This window comes from Acartia tonsa, chromosome 7 (assembly GCF_053477335.1).
Source record: "Acartia tonsa isolate MP-2025a chromosome 7, ASM5347733v1, whole genome shotgun sequence".
Lineage (NCBI taxonomy): Eukaryota > Metazoa > Arthropoda > Copepoda > Calanoida > Acartiidae > Acartia > Acartia tonsa.
This window is the reverse complement of record NC_137266.1, coordinates 47,824,678-47,846,035: the sequence shown is the minus strand read 5'-3', so window position 1 is coordinate 47,846,035 and position 21,358 is coordinate 47,824,678. Positions and strand designations below refer to the sequence as shown.

Sequence of the window (21,358 nt, the reverse complement as noted above, 5' to 3'; positions counted from 1 at the left end):
TGACCCAAATCATCTCCAAGCAATGACAATTAGAAAACATTATTGATTTTGATTTCTGCTTACCTCTCCTGAGCACTACAGCTCGAGTCCTAGCCCTTGTGGAGAATTTTTATATTCACAATTGGTTTCAGCTGAATGATTGCCGCTTTTTACAAGGTTGCTGATGCAGCTTTGGATGCCTGCAGCTTAGGGTAGCTTTATTCAAATTTGATGGCTTAGGCTAGTGGTTGATTCCAGAATTATGCACCAATTTTTAAATGATTCTTGTGTCAATGCTTTGATAATTCTGATACAATAATACCTGTTTTTGAGCACACGCAAGAGCTTTTCCTTGTAAAACTGGACAGAAAAAAAATCCATCAAATTCTTATAGAGTAGCTATGCAAAACAAAAATATAATTTAACATTAACAAGTTTTATTTCAGAGTATTCTAGGCCATAACAATGTTTATCTTTTTCATTAAATCACTAAAGATTATCTACAGTATTAATTAAGTAAAAAATTCAATATTTTGTAAGAGGAATATTTATGAATAAAATCACAACAAAAATTAATTTCTTTGTTTTCTGATTATGTCCATAAAGTTCCCTTTACAAACATGTATGCATAATACAAGTTTTGTTTTAGATTGTGATACAAAAAATTGCTAATTTATACATAGGACTAATCTGAACACCGGAAAATTCAAGTCACACTTATCTAAAAGTGCCAAAAAAATTGCATATAATAACTTTTAATTTTGGCTTTAACAATTTATAGTGAATGTAAAAAAGTTATTTTTGCATAAAGTAGTCATTTGATTAAAAAAATGCTTTATCTAAAGTATCTACATTACTATACTACACTAGTTATAATATTATTAAATATAAATATAACATTTTATATGATACATAATACATAATAAATATTTGGTTTTAAGACTGTAAAAATTCATGATAATTTTGTTACATTTAGAATTTGGTCAGCGGGATTTGGTTTTTATGTTTAAATGACATAGCTTTGTCAAAAGGTGTTTAGTGGTTTAAAAGTTCTTTTATCCTTTTATCCTTTTAGGGTCCTCATTTGATATTTTATTATCAGGAAACAGAATTTAAAAACCACTTCAAGATTTTAGTTCTCCAGTTTATTCAAAGATATTTTTTCGTTGTGATGCTTTCAAAATAATTTAGTTTTTACAATAATTTTGATACATTTAACACTAAAATTTATTGAAATTTTTAAAGCCAATTTCAAATATGAAGGATAAAATTCTTAAAATTGATTTTTATGAGTTTAAATAAGAAGAAAACTTTCTACAGTAGATCTGTCTAAATTTACGGATAATAAATACAATTGCAATCAGAGGCTTGGATCAAATTTTAAATTATTCATGCAAAAAAAAATTACTCAACTATTAAAAATAGCTGTGTATCTTTCCCAAATTCTGCCTTTTTAATCTATTGTTAGTAAATTTAGAAAGGGATGTAGGTTTTTTAAAATCTTTATATACTGATTATTATACTGGTAATTTAGATTTTAAAATCTATAAGTTTTACAAAGTTTTTTAGTTTTCAGAAAAGATGAGAATTAAGTGCGTTTTTATTATCCATTCCTAATCTCAGATTGTAGGTACAGCATCCTAGCCCAAGCTGCTGGCGGACTGTTTACTCTCCCTTACCAGGAGGCAGGTAGACCAGAGGTCTGTAGTCAGGATACCACATCTTGGAGTAAATATACTCCTTGATCTCAGTCTCACCACCATGCTGTAGAGCCTCAACCATCTGCTTGTTACCAGGCTAAAATTTAGTTGAAAAATCAGTCATTTGTTTGTTTTTCTTTAACTTTACAGCTAATAAAGGGTGTTAAAAAAACAAAATATTTTTTCAATATAATGCCTACAGTTTTGCTTGAGCATGAATTGGGTTATTTTTAATTAGTTTTTGACCAAAACTGTAGGGTGTATATTAAAAAAGTGAAGCAATTGTTTTTAAATACCCTTTATAAGGTTATTCTAACTTTCTTTAAGCTATAAAACTGTTTTATTCAATAGGTATTATCCATAAATAGTAAATTGTTATCTAAAAGTCCAAATTCAAATTTAAATATTTTTCTATCATGTAACAAATATTAGTTTTAATTTATCTAGACATTTCACTAAAAGCAAATCATAGGTAGAAATATATAGCATTTTCTAAGTAGTAAATAGTAAAGAGGACTAATCACGCACGTGAGCAAGTGATTTTAAGCACCTTCCAGCATTAATCTATAGTATTTTTTTAGTGAATATACTAGATTTAAGTTTAATATTTGGTTTATCGACTAAAAAGTTAGGTTTCACCATGGTTTTCTATGAACAAAAACTTTTAAATGTTAAGCATTTTTTGGTGCAATATCATCAAATGTTTTGATGAGTTCAAACTGTTGTTTAAAAGCGTAATGCAAAAGTATATTATTTTTATTAAAAATGTATATTTAAAAAAAGGGTTGGTAACTTGTAATATTGTAAACAGTTTAGGTAATTAATGTTCTTTTGCAATTTACAGCATTTGATGCTTTTCTACCATGTTATTTTATTTTGTCCTTTGAACTCAACAAAGCTTTTGTTGATATTGCATCAAAAAATGCTTTACATTTCTAAGTTTATTCCATATAAAATAATGGTGAAGCATAACTTTTTAGTCGATAAACCAAGTATTAAACATAAACCTATTACAACACTATGGATCAATGCTGGAAGGTGCTTAGAATCACTTGCTCTCATTCGTGGATCGTTTCCTTTTCTAAAGTAAACTGACGTAAGATAAAAGACATTTAATTAAATGTGTGTAATATAAATTAAATAAAGTGTAGGATAGATTACCTTAATCCCCTCCTCAAGAGCTTGTTCAAACACTCTGAAATTAATTAAATCAATTACATTTTAAATTCATTATTTTATTGTTTGAATTCTTTAGAAATGAGTAAATATATTTACATTCAAGAAACTTCTACTATTTATTCCTACATTTTTATTAATCAACTGAAAAAAACTCTATAAAATATAAGTTTTTTTTTGACTTTGTAACAAAAATATAATTTATTCTTATTATTATGAACCAATTTGTATCAAAATTGTGGATGTCATATAAAATGCACTTTTTAATTAAAAACTTTTTCAATACCAAAGCAGCAAAATCATGATTTTACTTCCAAAGAATGTGAAAGCTGCAGTAAATTTGAAAACTTTGAATAGATATTTTTAGTAACAGATAATTCTGTACACCTCTAACAATGGTACTACCTAGACTCTACAGTGTACTACTACAATAAAACAATTAAACAAGCTGACCTGTAGGCAAGATGACAAGAGATTTCTCTGATATCAGCCTTTTCAGGGAAGGTTGCTCTTCTTTTCAAGTCATCATCATTGATTAATTCAACTAAAGCCTAAACATTATTTTTATGGTTTTCCTAATCAGAAGAGGACCATTGCTACAATTCTCTAAAGAAGTTACTTAATAATTTCTATCTCTATAATAATAATCAGAAATAATCATTTTGTGTAATGCATCAAGTTGTGTTTTTATAAGAAGATATTTTTTAATAATTAATCCATATTGCTTAAAATTCATTTATCTATCTATATTCAAATATTAAAATGTTATCTTAGTACTTTGATATTTGTCAAAATTTTTCATATCTATGTCATTCTTTACTTGAATATATGTCTTGTCTATTTGTCAATCTGAACTTGTTAATATTTGTTTATACCTCAGCAGCTCTGTTGATCATGGCATTAGTGACAACACCAGTCTGTCCAAGAGCAGCTCCAAGGGCCAAGCCAGGGAAAATATATCTAAATAATTCAATTATGGAAACAAAATTAAGGAAATTCTATTATTTATTATAATGATAAAAATCTTACCTATTAAGCTATAAGTTTAAATAAGCAAGAATAATAAAACGGTTCTTCTTAAATATGAAGAAAGAACCCTGATAAAACATGCTTGAAATATTGAGAAGTATATAACAAGGTGCATGAAAAAGTTTTGAATTATTAGGGAAATATGTAATAAGGAAAGTCTAAAAGTCATGGTTTAATAAAAAATGGTTATGTTTTTTTTTTGTTTTGGGTGGGGGAGGGGGGATGAAGGGAGATAGGAAAGGATAATATTTAAAGAATAGAAAATAACTGAAAGGATTTGAGTTTTTAATATAATTGTGTTTTTTGACTAAGACTAATAAGAGATAGATAATAAAATCTAAATGACATGCTTTGTAAAAGCAGAAATAAAGTACATTACCTGTTAACAATTTATAACTAAAATAAAATTATATCAAGCTGGAACATTAACATGATAATATTACACAAAGAAAGTTTAGTTTTTGTCAAATAAGGTTGAAATTGAGAAGTTTATTTAGGTAGGGCTGAAAATTTCTAAAATAGAAATGTTTATAAAGGCCTTACAACTGAAATTATAGTTTTATTTATACAAAATTAGCTCAACATAAGAAAAATAACGAAGAAGGGATATTATCTTTTTTTAGCTACTAGGTTACAAAATATTTTTATTCTTATAATACAGTGTGTTTTTTTTATGAGAACTTTTTTGAAAGCAATTTTACCCCACTTATAGTTATCAGAATTTAATGAGTAATGGCTAATTTTCTTCGTTTTTTATAACCATTTATAGAACATCAAAAAAATATTTAAGTTTTTATTAAAAAAGTACAGTAAAATAAAAAATTCAAAACCTAGGTGTCAACATCTAAAAATGGTTTTAGCGCATTTTTCTCATGCTCAAATCTTCTACCCTTTGCAAGAATGGCTGCTAAACACTTCGAAGTTGAGATTCAGAGTTAAAAATTAATACAGATACTTTTGGGGACATGTACTAGAACATATTAAAGTTTGAAGGCCATATCTCAACCAGGGAGGGAGTACTGGCCCCCCAAAGTGGACTACTGAAAATCTAATTTTTTTCTTGCAAAGGGTAAAAGATTTGAGCTTAAGAAAAATGCGCTAAAACCTTTTTTAGATGTTTACACCTAAGTTTTGAATTGTTGATTTTACTGTACTTTTTAAATAAAAACTGAATTATTTTTTGATGTTCTATAAATGGTTATAAAAAACGAAGAAAATAAGCCGTTAATCATTAAATTCTGATAACTATAAGTGGGGTAAAATTGCTTTCAAAAAAGTTCTCATAAAAAAACACACTGTATTTTAAATGAATAATTGTTTTATCAAAATATCAAATCTAAATTGATTTCTGAGAATATTATGTACTATTATAAGAATTTTTAAAACTTGATATGTTAATTACTTGTAACTAAGCGGATCAAATAATACTATTTGATATTTAGTCTGATATAATATGTAGGTTTTGAACCAAAAATAAATCAAATTAAAAGGGTTGTCTTATCTTGATAGCAAATTTAACAATTATTTGTTTAAATTCTAAAGAATTGGTTTTCAATTAGAAAGGGTTACCTGTCTTTTTTATAAAAGGATTAATGGGTGACTAAAAAGGATGAATGAAAGTTAAGAAAAGGACAAATTTCTTGTCCCTCAACCTGAATATTATTTGGTTAAATTGTTTTAGGGATGGGTTTTAAACTATAATAGGTTACCTGTCTTATACAAGAATTAATGGGTGACTAAAGGGGGGGGGGGATGAAAGCTAGGAACAAGGATTATTTACTTGTTCCTATACCTGAGATTAATATTTCTAAATACCTGTTGTTACATTGTGATGATGCAATGACTGATCCGGGATGTAATGCTGATTCATATGGCAAGCCAGATCTATATAATAATATATAAGGCAAGCAAGATCTAAACAATGCTGCTAGAGATTATTAATGGTTATATTGGGTAATTTTATCATCTAATGATGTTTCTATTTTGTTTAGGTTAGGTTAAGTAAGGGTTGAGAGAGCCACAGTGGGTTAGAGCCTTTGCTGTAAATAAAAATGTATGAAGGTTTTTTAGTGGACTATTTATAAGTATTAGTGTAAGCACCAATTAGTTTAACAAAAAATAATATTACCCATTATTACCAAAGATAAATACAACTTCATAATTTATTTTAAAAACTCAAATAAAATAATCTTTTAGTTTGAGTTTTATTTGAAGTTTTATAAGCAAAACCATAATACCTACTCAAAAATGATATTAAAAAAAACACACTTATCATTCACAAATAAGCAAAAAAAAATATGAAAATTATAAATTCTATATAAAAATCATGCAAAAAATATTTATATGTTTCACAAATGATAAATTTAAGAAATATTTGCTGTATAAAGATATCTAAATTTTTAGTTAGCAAAACTTAGATATTAGCTTTGTTAACTAATATTTTAAATTTAAATCTTTTAAAGTGTATCATTGAACTTCACAATACTCATGCTAAAATTAAATTAAAATAAAACCATGAGCAAAATTACAAAAGTGCTTTTTGATAAAGTTCTATTGATCTAGATGATATGTTATATGAACAAAATACATTATATGAAAAGTAATTTTGACAGTACTTATTGTTGAACTGGAGAGATGTCATGAATCCTATTTTGTTTGATTTTTTTAAAAAGTAAACAGAAAATGTTTGACACAATTAATTTATAGTAAAGTTATATAAGTGAATTCTTTAAATGATTAAATGATAGATAAAACAACTGTATACTAATCTCCATTTTTATCTTTTAAGATAATCTTTTACTATATATAATGAAGTTCAATTTATTAAAAAAAAACCTGTTGTTGCACTGAGAAGAGGAAATAATTTGACCAGGAACTTCATAATGTGGGAATGGAGAACCACTGGCAAAAATGGCTCTGCCACCTATGAGATAAGAGGACAATTAACTAAGGTGAAAGTCTATTATATATATACAGATAATTTATTTCTAAATCCTGGTATAGTTTTGTATAGATTCACAGCAAAACATTGTTTTAATCTTAATTAACAAATAATGCTTGTTTTATCAAATAAAAAGATTGACAATAAAAAACACAAGTAATTTTCTTTGTTATTTGTCAATTTATTGGTAGTTCTGAAAATAATTTTTGTTTTTAAACTTGTAATAACATACCTGTACATCTTTGTGCTCTTTCTGCTGTGCATTCAGATCTAAGAAATGACATAAGTTTTAACATAATTTAGAAAATATAAAAGGTAATAGTAAGTTACTTTATTCAGAATGAAGTTAGTTCATCAAAGTATGGATAAATAGTATTAGTTTAAATAAGGAATAGATGAAAACAAGGGATAATGTATTTCATATAAAAATTTCATCCTTAATTTTAAACGTTCAGTAATTTAATTATAACAGTTGAATATTTAGCCATATAAGCCTATCAATGTATAGTGAAACAAGTTATGTTGAATGACTTTTGTAACAACTTTCCATATGTTTCATGGTCTGCTTGATAAGAAAGGGTTTGGAACAAAGCTTGTCATGGTATTGTTCAGTAATAATTTGTAACCTTGACTTTGGGATACCATTTGACATTATATTTTGATAATATCTTTGATCTAACACATCACATTCTCCATATAATAAACATATAATTTACTTAATTCAATAAAAATATGGTATAGATGTATATCCAGAAAACTACATTCCCGCATTTCCCTTGGCCCTTTTTCATCTGCTAGCAAATTGCTTTCTGCTCATTTGAAGCGACTTGGCTGTGTTAATATTCTCAACACTATTCATTGATTTTCAAAGACCCAATTAAAAATCGGCACATGGTCCTTGGGAAGGGGACATACAGTTATTTAACCCCTTTCCCCTCTAGTGTTTTACTCAGATAGAAAAACCTTACTCCTTTAAATTAAAGGATTGTGATGTAGTAAGATAATTATAAAAAAACATGTACATTTTTTTGTATAAAAAGAACAGACTAGGAACATCAATGAAAGCCATTGACAATACAACTTGTCACAATCTTTTGTATATAACTTGTATGCATGTTCATCAAAAAAACTTTAGAAGTCTTTTGATCAGACAGACACTATGATTAATATAAAAGAGCTCAGTTTTCATATTAGATAACAGAAAAATAAAATTAAGTATTAATTTAATTGTAAATAGGAAAGAGAATTTAATTTGATTACATAGAAAAATTTATTAAGGATAGTAAATGGATGTATTATGTATTGTGAAATCAAATAGCTACTTGATAGCTATTAGAGATGAAACATAAGGGTATAGAATAATGCAAATCTACTCTGTTCTTAACTTGAAGTTATAGTATAGGGAAAGTGCAACTTTTACTGGTACACATAATTAAAATCAGTTTTGAGAGAGAAAGAAAGTGATTAGGAAAAATGTTAGCACTCACCATTCATAGAGATAGTGCAACTTTTAAGTTTACAAATAACTGAAAGTTTGATTAAAGAAAAGAGATTTGGTAAAATAAAAGCATTTACCATTCAAAAGGGATAGTGCGAATTTTAGTACAAAAATACCTGGATGTAGGATTGGAGAGAGGGAAGATAATTGGAGGCGAGTCTTGACAGTTGTCATTCATTGTGGTCAGAACTTCATCTGTGAAAAGGTCACCAACACCAGATAGACCTTAAATATTTAAAGTTACAGAATTAAAAAAAAAATATTTTATGACTTGAATGGTAAATTGTTAGCAAAAGATTGTTTGCTTTCTTGCTAGTTATAGGATTAAGTTAGGTTAATTAATAGCTATTTATTTTATTGTATTAAAGACAGCTTTCCGGGGATATTAAAATATAAAATTAAAAGATTAAAAGCTGTTTTCTGTCATGTATGGTATCTATTAAGGACAATTTACTATGAATATTAAAATAAAAATTTTAAAATTAATACCAGTTTTGTTAATCCAGGCCTTAGATACCATACATGATTTTTGGAGTGACTGAAAACAGGTTTCAATTCTGCAGACATTATTTCAGTTTCGAAGCCATACTGGAAAAAAAGTAAAAAAAATTGTAATTTCATTTACAGGGTAGGAGTGGTTGGTTGTGATAATTTGGCTGTGTGTCAATATAATTGTTCAAGTAATTCATTACATTTTATACAATTGATGTAAAAAATTAAATTACTGTTTATTTTGTATCTTATAAAATGTTGCAGCCTAAAGGTAAAACACTAAACAATCAATTGTTTTACAACCAAAATATGAAGAAAAAAAATATCCCTTCAATATTGCAAAACCGTTTTCTTGAAGAATCTTGTATATTTTTATTATTATTATCATTATTTATTATTTATCAAGACATTTTAATACCCCCCCCCCCCCCCGCCCCCCCCCCCCCCTCCCTCCCCACCCGCATTATTTGTTCAGTTGCAGCTATATTTGGAAAAGTTTGTCTGCGAAATCCAGCAACCCTACAAATGGGGCTGTTAACAAACCTGAACTTAAAGCCTTTTAAAGGGTGTGCAAAAAAAAATGCGGACCTTTTTAAAATTTAGATTGCGCGGCTTGTGTTCATAGTAGAAAAACGTTATGCATACCATTAGAACCGCAATATGAAGTTTTTTTTTTGAAATATAAAAACGATTCCTGTGCTACGTATAGTTTAGGAGCGATGTGGTAAAATGTCCCAACTGCCTTAAAACTTGACTTGCGAGTAAATCATTAAAGACTAAAGTATAGAAAAAAATCCGGACCTTTTTAAAATTCAAATTGCGCAGCTTGTTTTAAAAGTAGAACAACGTTATGCATACCATTAGAACCACTATGAAGACTATTTTGTAGAAATATAAGAACCATTACTGTGCTACTTATAGTTTAGGAGCTACGTAGAAGAATGTCCCAACTGACTTAAAACTTGACTTGAGAGTAAATTATTAAAGATAAAAAAAGTGCGTGCAAAAATGCGGACATTTTTTGAATTCAAACTGCTCGGCTTGTGTGAATAGTATAAAAATGCTATGTATATCGTTAGAATCGTCATAAGCTCTATTTTTTGGAAATATAAGTACGATTTTTGTGCTATTTTTAGTTTAGGAGCTGTATTGATAATTGTGAGAAAAGTGAAAAAATTTAATTTTTTATGATTTACTCGCAAGTCAAGTTTTAATTCAGTTCTAATGGTATGCATAACGTTTTTCTACTATTAACACAAGCTGAGCAATTAGAATTTTAAAAATGTACGTATTTTTAGTTGCATACCCTTTAATTTAATCTTTAATGATTTACTCGCAAGTCAAGTTTTAAGCCAGTTGGGACATTTTACCACATAGCTCCTAAACTATACGTAGCATAGGAATCATTTTTATATTTCCAAAAAATAGACTTCATAACAGTTCTAATGGTATGCATAACGTTTTTCTACTATTAACACAAGCCGCGCAATCTAAATTTTAAAAAGGTCTGCATTTTTTTTTGCACACCCTTTAGCTAGGGACAGTAGATGCATTCAACATTTTAATATATTTTTGTAGATCTATTCTAGATAATCAATTAAGAAAAGTAATTGATTGTAGTACAAGATTAAATGGCATCCAGGGACAAGAGAGAAATTGGATTAAATATTTCAAGGACTAGAAACAATAAATTACTCTGGAGCAGGATATTAGTTTTATTTGTACAGGTAATTCTAATTTATTTTTATTTCTTTGTAACACGAATTTTCATTTTATATGTTGAATAAATGTACACACTTTGTAATGATAAATGTGAACATTTACTCTATTCTAAGCTCAAAGTTAAAGGAAAAATATAAAACAATGTACTTTATTAATATACTAGCAGCTAAAGGGAATATTTTTAAGGTGATTTCTCTTTTGAGGGTTGTGGTACCCTCCCCCCAAATAGTTATAAACCTTCCCAAGACCTATGTAAAGGAAAACCTATTTTTTTAAAATAATTATGAGATTTTATGAACCTATGTATTAAAGGATTAAGAATCCTTTTAAATTAAGAACTTCCTTCAAAAGCACTTTTAGCTGTTATAGTCACAAAGCAAAAATAAATATTTATTCTTTTCCTTTGGTACACATGGCATATATGTCAATTTAGCTCTAAAAAGAGAGCCAATCATTTTATTTTACTCTTTTAATAACATTGTTAAGATGAAGCGCGCTTTCCTTATAGTGCTGTGTTGAGCGCAACTTAAGATAAACATTTTTTTGTTTGTTCATTGCTTTAGGTAATAAGAACACTAGATTAAAAACAAAACAAAAAAAACAATAACTTACCAATAAGAATATTAGGTTTAACAGCTTTAATGGTATCCACGAGACTCATACCCTCCATGTTACCATCATCCACAGCAAAACTGCTCAGATCGTGGAAAAACTCCTCCATAGCCTTCAAATTGGGCCTAAAAATGATAGAAACAAGATTAGATTTCATTAAACCTTATGCCTTTTGGTGACTGTCCTTTCCCGTATAGGCATACAAAGATAAAAGAAAACTTCTGTGCAAAATTAACTCTGATGAATTGAGCCATACTGTTGAGCCTTAAAAGGGCGAAACACTGTGTCTATGGGTAAACTATTTTTATGAAGTTTTTAGCCCTCATTTTAATGTTGTTTAGACCACTGCTGTTTGAGTACAAAACTTGGTCTTTTCATGAATAGCATTTCTTCCCTCTTACTAAAATCATAACAAAAGTAGCAATCAGAACTGTTTTTTTTAGCGCGGTTGAAGTATCACAGACATATTTACTAGGGTTGAAAAGAGCCTTATTTTGGACCATGAAATTAAATTTACCTTGATTTAGAGATGAGACCCTTGTCGTCAATAATGTAGAATCTTCTACCAGCCTCTTCGTCTGTCAAACCATACCTGAAACAAATATCTAGTTTCATTCATATTTAATACTAGTACTAGGTAAGAAAACAACAAAAAAAAGTCTTAAATCCATTTCAAGACACTAATCTAAAAAAAACTAGCATAAATCTACCAAGGGCCTTTGTGAAACTTTACAAAAATAAAAGCTAAGCAGGTTCAGTAGTTATCGTCGAAAGCTTAAGCTGGAGACATAAAACCTAATACTTTATTTAATAGGATTATGATTTGACTTCCAATCAAACTTTAGGGAACCCAGAGCACAAAAAATAAAATTTTGGTAAACGACGTAATAATTTGTTTTTGATTTGTTAGGTTTTTTTTTCAAAGCTTTTATGCAATAAACTAAAGGTTTTACAAATATTCCAAAATGTGTAATACATAACAAAATATGCAAATTAACAAAAATGCACAAAATAAGGCCAGAACGAGGAAAAATCACGTACTAATGTAATATTTTGATAGATATTACAATATTAGCATAATATACGCAGATGTAAATGCATGAATAAATTTACTTAATAATGTACAAGTTGTCACAAGTTATCATAATTGTTATTTTTAAAAGACAAATGCTTTTATATGATAAGGGTCGGTCCGTAACGGACAGCTCTTGTCGTTAAGTTAGGTATGGTAAAAATCCATCTTGACATGGTGATTTCTGTAGAAGTTGCGTGCACTATAGAAAGCGTAGCAACTCAATAAGAGTAACCAGAATGTCCTTACGTCCATTTAAAACATGTTGATTTTTAACTTCTTGATATTTTTAAATGTGATAAACTAATACCTATTACAACAAGGTACAATAATATAAGCAAAGTATCTATATAATCAAGTCATGAAAATGTAATTATAAAGAATTTAAAAAATATAAAATTAGACAAATATTAAAGTGATCCTTTCTTTCAGAAAAATTACAAAAGGTTCTTTGATCCCATTTAGAGAAAAGTAATAAAGGTAAAATCAGCTTTTAATCAAAACTTCTTTATAAAGAAGAAAATAAATTTATCAATGTGATGCATTATAAATGATTTAATTTTATGTTAGTCCTAGGGTCAATATTAGAGTATTTCTACAATGTTAAAACATAAACAATGCATTTTAAGACTTAATTGTAGAGATGCTTCACTAATAATCATTATTTTAAACATGTATTTATAATTAACTTACAATATAAAGTTAGGCATTTTAAAATTATTTGAATTATTGTCAAAACATTCCAGATGAACAGAAAGATTTGTAAAGACAGCCATATTATTTTAGGGTTAGAACGATAGCTCTTATTTTATTAAACGCTAAACTTAAGTCAAAATGACATAAAAATAGATAATTCAAATCTAATTTATCATTACCAAGATGTACCTATTAAATTTGACAATCTATGAACTGTTGTTTTTTGTTTATATTAAACGCTAAACTTAAGTCAAAGTGACAAAAATAAACAGTTCAAAGCTAAGAATTATGGATTATCCAGATGTACATAGTAACCTATGTATTTTTGAGATAAGTATACTTTTATATGATTTAGCTTAGATACATTTAACAATAACATATAGATTAGTAATAAAAAAGTTAGGTATACCTTGCTAAAAAGAAAGATACTTAGGTTTGGAATGAATACACCTAAAAATAGGTTTATCTACCTACTATATAATTATTTAAGTTTATATCTTTGTTTAATTTTTAAGAATAACAAAATATGTGGAAATCCTAATACAGAGAAAATATATAAATTGTCAAGTTATTTGTGGATATAAATGTTGACAAGAATTGGATTAGAAATATGGACACACACACACGAACATTGGGGTGTCATCAATTCCGCATATTTGTAATTATATTCTCAAGATGGCACAATAACCAATATATTAATATAGGACAATGTTATTGAATTTTGAAGATAAGCACACCAGAAAATAATAAACTTATAATTTCTATGTTATTTTATAATTGAGCAATAAATTAAATGAAAATTAGTCTATTTTTGGTAGATTTTTTAATAAAAAAAACTTAGTTGTTCAGTTAGTTTAGTGAATAATACACTAACAAACTAAATGCTTATAAATTACTAATGAAATATTTTAATTGATAATTAAAAACTAATCTTATTGTGAAGGTACCTACTTAAAAAGACTTCAATATTATTTCAAACTTAGAAACTTTTAGGAAATAATTTTTAAATCTCAATTCAAAATGTTATTTTTCATATATATATTTACAGAGATATAAAAAAAAACTCTCAGCAATTTAAAAACAAATATGATATAGTCAAGTTTGTAATAGATGTTTGACTTTTGTTTTACAACAATCTTGAGGCCATATCCCATTAAATATCCCATTTATTGAACCATTTTGTCTTCTGAACAATTCACAATATCCTTGTTTTATTGTCTTGGTTATCACTTATCACCAACCATGTTTATGTTAACATTAATCAAAGTAATAGGGATAAGACAATGAATGAATAATTCTTTCTTCAATTACACTGAATAAATAGTTGCTTTTAGTGATTGTAAATAATATATATGCAATAGGCTATAAAAGTTTTCCGGAATTTTAATAAATATAATAGATTTGAAATCTGCATAAAATTTTAAGGAATTTTTATAAAATTCGTTTTTTGTATAATTCTTTATCTATAAGCGCAAATACAAATTAAGTTAAATAATTTTGACATCTGTGATTGGTGGATTGAAAACTATCTGCGCTCTGATTAGAGAAGCTTAAGTGACGTACATCATTCAACCAATTAGAGCGCAGGTAGTTTCCAATCCACCTATCCTATTGGTCAAAATTTATGAACTAAAATTTGATTTGCGCTTTTAAATAATGAATTATATAAAAAACGAATTTTATAAAAAATCCTTAAAATTTTATGCAGATTTCAAATCTATTATATTTATTAAAATTCCGGAAAACTTTTATAGCCTAATATGCAATGTTTAATCCAATCCTTTCCCCAATCAAATATCATAAACCAAAAACGGAAACTGGAATAGTATTTACTTGGTTAATCTTTAAGAAGACATATTTAGAAGGGCGGGAGGGATTGCGGGAATTGTTTTGAGAAACCTTTTTTGATGAAGGTATACACTTTCCAAAACTTTAAGCAATATTTATTGATGGAGGGTTAAAATGAAACCAAATAACAAAGCAACGGGAAATTGTTGAACAATTTGTCCAAGTCATTATCAGACCAAAGATTTTATGGACACTAGTTTTTAAAATGGATATGACCTCATTATTGTCTTTCAAGAGGGATACTATTCTAAAAAGATATTTGAACAGCTTAATATATTAAAGGGTCATATCTGTATGTCCGAAGGTCCAAAACCTAAATTCAACAGACTAAAAATTTACAACATGTTATTCTTTAATTCACTTGAAAGTCAAATAAACTAAATGTCATAGTGTTTTTAAAATTATACCTATCCTTAAAAAAAAATATTTCATAAAACTATCTTTAGTCACAAATAATGAATTCTTGATAACATTTAAATCTTATTGAATATATTTGCAGAAAAATTAAATTTCTTAACTAACCAAATTCGTTTAGTAATGTATGAAACTAAATATTTTTATTTGAAATAAAAGTAAATGAAACACAACTTGAGAAAATATTTATGTTGTTAAGCTTCAAAGAGAGAAGATAAACCAATTCAGGGAGATAAATCTGGATTCTTCTATTTTTCTTCTATAGGAAAGGTACATCTTAATGCCTACAGATTTTCCATGATCAAATTCTCCAAATTATAATTTGTTCTTTACGTTTTAAATTTAAATATGATATTTACACCTTATTAAGTTTTAATAAAAAAAAATGGGGCTGCTATTCAGGAAAGTGATACTATTTGAACTAGCTGAAACGTTAGATATTTTATTGGCGTTTTATTGTGTTGTAACGAAAGGGAAGTGGGTAAGAACGAGGTAAAAGAAGTAATACTTTGTTAGAATCCTGGTTCCTTGTTAGGAAAACTAAGAAAGTGAGAATAAGGATAAAACCTAACTAAATTTAGGAATATCTGTATCTCTCTTTAGCTCGTATGAAATGTTATATAATATATATCTATGATAAGGGGATTTTCAGCCTATTTGTTGGGATTATATTACATTGAGACCCATCTTTTCTACATTTGAGTGGTTACAATGGATATAATATATATGAATAAAATATCGTATTAAATGAAGACCAATATTTGAATTATAATGGATATATTATAAATGGACCAAGGATTGTATTACATTAGGACCAATCTTTTCTATATTAGGTAGTTAAATGGATGTAATATTTATGGAATATTGTTTATATAAAAAATAATCGTTAGTAAGCTTGTTGTTATAGACTTTATATCTATGGAAAAGGGTTATTATTATAATGAGGCCCATCTTTTCTTAACCCATTAGTGACGAACCGGGTATTAAAACCCGGTTCCGAAAAATGAAAAAAAAAACGGTTTCCGGCTTCATAATTGCATCATTCTCAGTATGAATCCCCCCTCTACTACCCTGGCTTTCATTTCCCCCTGAAGCAGGCAGTTTAGCTTACTTCCGTTTGCCGGTATAGATCAACAAAATTTGAAAATCATGAAAATTCAAAATACCCTTCTAACTTTTTTGTTTTTATAGTAAAGTCGCTGATTTTTTTCGTGAAATCTAATGTTTATTGACAAGTACATCTATTTGTTAATTCGTCGTATTCAAATTTTTATTTTTTATATGATTTTTTTATCGTTTTTTTACACCCTTTTTTTGTGTATGTCGGGTTTTAAAACTTCAACAAACGGGCTTTTTACCCGAAACGGCCAAAATAACCGGGTTTTTACTACAAAACCGGGTTTTTATGCCGGCGGAAACCGCCCAAATAATGCCTGGTTGGTATTTATGGCCAGGCCGAACCGGTTTTTTTTGCAACTTTCCTGTGCACGCCACTAGAGCAAAACAAAAAAATTGGAATTCCGTTTTTACCCTTATAAAGCTTCCCTGAGATTTTCAGCTCGATTGGCCCATAAAAGTGGCGCTCGGCACTAATGGGTTAATAAAATGTTTACTATGGATATAAGATAAATGTTTTTGTTTGTTTGTAAATTAAGATCTCAGTAAATTCATCAGAGTTCTCCAAAATCTTAATGTTTTCAGGCAATGTTCAAACTTACGAGCTTCTATAGTTATCCATATATTTAAGTTTGATACAAATATATAAAATTTTTATCATTATATCCATGTACTGAAAATCAAATGTAGGATTGTATATATCTATATTGTTATATAAACATGAAACAACATTTCGCATTGTCACAAGAATTTAGATATAATGTTCATGTTTCATACCAACAATCAAATAAACATTTGACACATTTCTGCTAATGCAAGTAAAGAGGCAAAACATGTGAAATATTCGAATTAGAATTAATAATATTAAATTTGTATATAACTAGACCAGATATTTTTTTAAGATTTGTACTTCCTTCTCAGCTTTTACTTTTCCATAATGTATTTTTTCATTATCTGATAATTATTGTTGTATTGAAGGTTAGTAGATTATGATTTTCCATTTTTATCTTAAACTAGATTTATGCTATATTGTTGTTGATGCGCTGATTCCAGAAATATTGTCCTTAAACTTTTAATATGGGGAATGTACCAAAAGAAATTCACCATTCAAAAATTCAAAGACATAGGTGTCAAATTATGCACTTGAACCTAGAGTATTTTGTAAAAAATGATAGTTTAAAATGAATTATACTGACATTTTTATTTTTTCATACATGTTAAAAATGAAATGAGTGTAATTGTAAAGAGGACAACACTTTGTGCAGATAAAACTTAAACTAGGTTAATTTAACTTTTCTTACACAATATCATGCAAAACAACAAACAACTTAAATATTAAATAAACAAAAGATTAATTATTGTCTTTCTCTTTTTGTCCCTGGAAACTATATCTTGATTTGGTTTTATACTTTGACATCATAGGATTTAAAATACATACATATGGAAATAAATTATGACTCTCATTATAATAAAGTAACAATTAGTTACATTTTAGAAAGCATAGCAAATCTGTAATCGTTATAAAGCAGTCCATATGTCCATCTAAAATATGTTTTTTTTGTGTTTAAAGAGTAAATATAAAGCCATAGGTTATTAAAAGCGAAGCTTTTCTATAATTAGGGTCGGTCCGTCAGTACGTCCGTCCGTACGTCCGTAACGGATAGCTTTTTTCGTTAATTTAGGCATGTTAGAATTGTCCTATCAATTTCAAACTTTGCATGGTGATTCCTTTAGTAGTTTGGTATGATTTAGAAAGCGTAGCAACTCTATAATAATTACCAGAATGTCCGTACGTCCATTTTAAACATGTTGATTTTTAAAAATTTTTAACAACAAATTTTAATGGAATCTAATTATCCGATGTATCTGATTTTTTGCATATTGACTCCTGGAACAACAAAGTATACAGTTATAAGCGAAGCAACTCTATAATCAAGTCCTAAAAATGTAAGTATGTCCATAAACATTATCCTGTATCAAGCAGTTTATCAACAAATTTACTTACAATTTTGCTTCAAATCTAATACATTTATATTCTGATTATTAAGTTCTGACACTATACTAGTGTTAATGTCCGTTTGTCCTACCGTTTCAGTGCTTCGCTTTTATGGATGTTGTCATCCTTGTTTTTAAAAGCGAAGCTTTTTTATAATTAGGGTCGGTCCGTCCGTACGTCCGTAACGGATAGCTTTTTTCGTTGATTTAGGCATGTTAGAATTGTCCTATCGATTTCAAATTTTGCATGGTGATTCCTTTAATAGTTAGGTACGATTTAGAAAGCGTAGCAACTCTATAATCATTACCAAAATGTCCGTACGTCCGTTTTATACATGTTGATTTTTTTACTTTTTTAACAAAAAAATTGTATGTGATCAAATCATCCGATTGATCTGATTTTTGGTATATTGATTCCTGGGAGAACAAAGTATAATGTTATAAGCGAAGCAACTCTATAATCAAGTCCTAAAAATGTAGGTATGTCCATAAACATTATCCTGTATAAAGCATTTGTTTTAACAAATTTACTTAGAATTTTGCTTCGACTCTTATATATTTATATTCTGATTAATTAGTTCTGACAATATATAAGTGTTAATGTCCGTTTGTCCTACCGTTTCAGTGCTTCGCTTTTATGAATGTTGTCATCCTTGTTTCTAAATAAATCAATAAGTCTTTACACTGTATTATTCAAAGACCATTCACTCGCATTAAATCTCTCAAATGGCTTAGTAAATAAAACTTTTTTTTTAATTTGCTATTTTACAGAATGAGCTGTAATGTTTGGTATGTATTTCTTGTGATAGAAACCTAGATGTGTGATGAACTTAATTTTCTCACTTAATATGTTTAACACACAATTACAAATAAATAGAACAAAGCATGGAATAACTTAACGTGGTTTCTGAGATCTTAAGAAACTGAGGCAAAGAATTCTGACCATTTAGAAAACTAAGATTAAAATACTTTAATATCATTTTCCTTGTATCATTTTCTCTAGCCCAAGGGGATTTATAACTTAGAGGATTCCTTTCTTTAAGGGGTAATATTTCTACAGGGCTCTTTTTCTATTACTTTAAAAAATCAAAGTTCTGGAAAATAGTTTTTTTACTCAAAAACATCGTGGTCCAGGTGCAAAACAAGGGAAACCGCCATTTATCTACTTTGATCCCTGACTTTTTTGTTAACTTCTAGTCATAGCATTTCTGATGGTTAGGAGGACACCACTTCCTGCAGGATACTTCGGTACAGACAAACAAACATTCTGTTACTTTATTATAAGGATTACCTTCTAGTCATGGCATTTCTGATAGTAAGGAGGACACCACTGCCTGCAGATCCAGCACCACACACAACAAACACCTAAAGAGGTAGACAGATATATAGTTCATAACAGTAAGACAGCTTTCCGCAGATATTAAATTCCGTTGAATAAAATTCAGGGGTTTAAATTTAATGTTTTTCTTATGAACTTATTTTGATCTTTAGTTTGTATCCATTTTCTAATAGAGAAAATTCTTTATTTTAGTTTTGGAGAATTTTATTAATAATTTCTAACCTGATCTTTGATTGCCTCAGGGCCTAGACCCTGCACTTTCATAGCACCATAAAGACCCGCCAAAACTGTGGCAGCTGTTCCTTGAATGTCGTCGTTGAACATCAGGTACTCTTTCTTATACCTGAATGATACCTTATTTTATTTATTATTCATAAATATTACAGAATGTCTGTCTGTCTGTGTGTTTGACAGTGTTTATGTCTGTATGTAGCTTAAGATCTCGCTAACCACTGGAACAATTTTGTTCTCCCTAAAAGTGAAGATTCTTATGGTTCAGGGAGGCTTTATAACTATCTTTGGAGATGTTACTTCCTTCCATTTCTTTTAAAAAGTTAATGTCTTTAATCAGCAAAGGCTCTGTTATTTATGAACATAGTTGTCCTGGAATTTTAAAGTTTCATCTTTTTCATATACATTTCAATAATGGAAAATACAAAATAAGTAATAGATTAGATTATTGCTTCTACTTATGTAATCAAATCAATTTCTCTTTTTTTCATATTAAAGAAATGAAATAGTAGATAAGCTAGGAAATTACACATTTATTTTGCAATTTATTATTATATAAGACTGATATTATGTGTCCTTTATATCTTTTTTGTAAATATGCTAGTTTTGTTCCAGTTGTCAGAGGGTTAAAAGCGGAGAAGACAGTTCGCAATTTCAATAATGGAAAATACAAATAATTAATAGATTAGATTATTGCTTGTACTTATGTAATCAAATCAAATTCTCTTTTTATCATGTTAAAAAAATGTAACTGGAGACAAGGTAAGGAAAATACACATTTATTTTGCAATTCATTATTATATAAAAATGATATTGTGTGTGTTTTTTTTTATATCTTTTTGTTCCAGTTGCGTGCAAAGGGTTTTGTAAGAGGGTTAAAAGCGGGGAAGAAAGTTCCAAATTTCAATTTTGAGGGGTGAAGTGGGAGTGTTAGACACCTTCCTTCTACACGCTTAAGTTTGGTTCTATAGCAAAGGTTCTGTTCCTAAAAGTCTTGAGGAGAAAGTCTAAACTTACAAGAAAAAAAACAATTAAATACAATGATAGAACAATGACAGATTATTTGATCCAATCATCAATTTAAAATCTGTTAATATAAGGTTCTTGCTTATTATGCAAATAAAATGGAGGATGAAGATTAGTAATAGTTTACGTGAACGTATTTGACAGGTTAAAATTTGTCGCCATTTTACTTTGCTACTCTGGTCCTTATTTATTGGTTGGTTCGTTCATCCAGTAGGAGGGGAGGAGATGGGGTAAAGCGGGTGGAAGAGGGGTATCGATATTTTAGTCAGGTGTGAGTAACACTTTGTAAGAATAAATAAATATCTGGTGCAACATCCAAATAATTATATATCGTTTATTTAATCGATAACGAATAAGATTGTCTAACATGTTAGTTATAATATTTTAGTTTTAATAAGCCATAGATAGGCACCACAAATTTAAAATTGATTACGATTTTTCTTAATTTATGACCTGGACTGAATGGAACTAA

At 28.3% G+C, this 21,358-nt stretch overlaps 1 protein-coding gene across 4 annotated transcripts in view; it reads right to left on the bottom strand.

The window, feature by feature from the left end:
• Window positions 1–399: 399 nt before the first annotated feature.
• The window catches only part of LOC145323878 (uncharacterized), a 44,360-nt gene continuing 23,401 nt past the window's right edge, over window positions 400–21,358 (bottom strand). For 2 of the 4 annotated variants that reach the window (XM_080166463.1, XM_080166464.1), the window contains 12 exons: window positions 19,852–19,972; window positions 19,582–19,655; window positions 11,667–11,741; window positions 11,150–11,274; window positions 8,440–8,548; window positions 7,058–7,095; window positions 6,720–6,807; window positions 5,700–5,768; window positions 3,731–3,815; window positions 3,309–3,406; window positions 2,841–2,874; window positions 400–1,776 (listed from right to left, as the gene is read on the bottom strand). In XM_080166463.1, coding sequence (XP_080022589.1) covers window positions 1,645–1,776; window positions 2,841–2,874; window positions 3,309–3,406; window positions 3,731–3,815; window positions 5,700–5,768; window positions 6,720–6,807; window positions 7,058–7,095; window positions 8,440–8,548; window positions 11,150–11,274; window positions 11,667–11,741; window positions 19,582–19,655; window positions 19,852–19,972 — 1,048 coding nt within the window. In that variant the 3' untranslated portion in view covers window positions 400–1,644. The remainder of the gene's footprint in view (window positions 1,777–2,840; window positions 2,875–3,308; window positions 3,407–3,730; window positions 3,816–5,699; window positions 5,769–6,719; window positions 6,808–7,057; window positions 7,096–8,439; window positions 8,549–11,149; window positions 11,275–11,666; window positions 11,742–19,581; window positions 19,656–19,851; window positions 19,973–21,358) is intronic. The other 2 variants (XM_080166465.1, XM_080166467.1) reach the window with 1 other exon arrangement.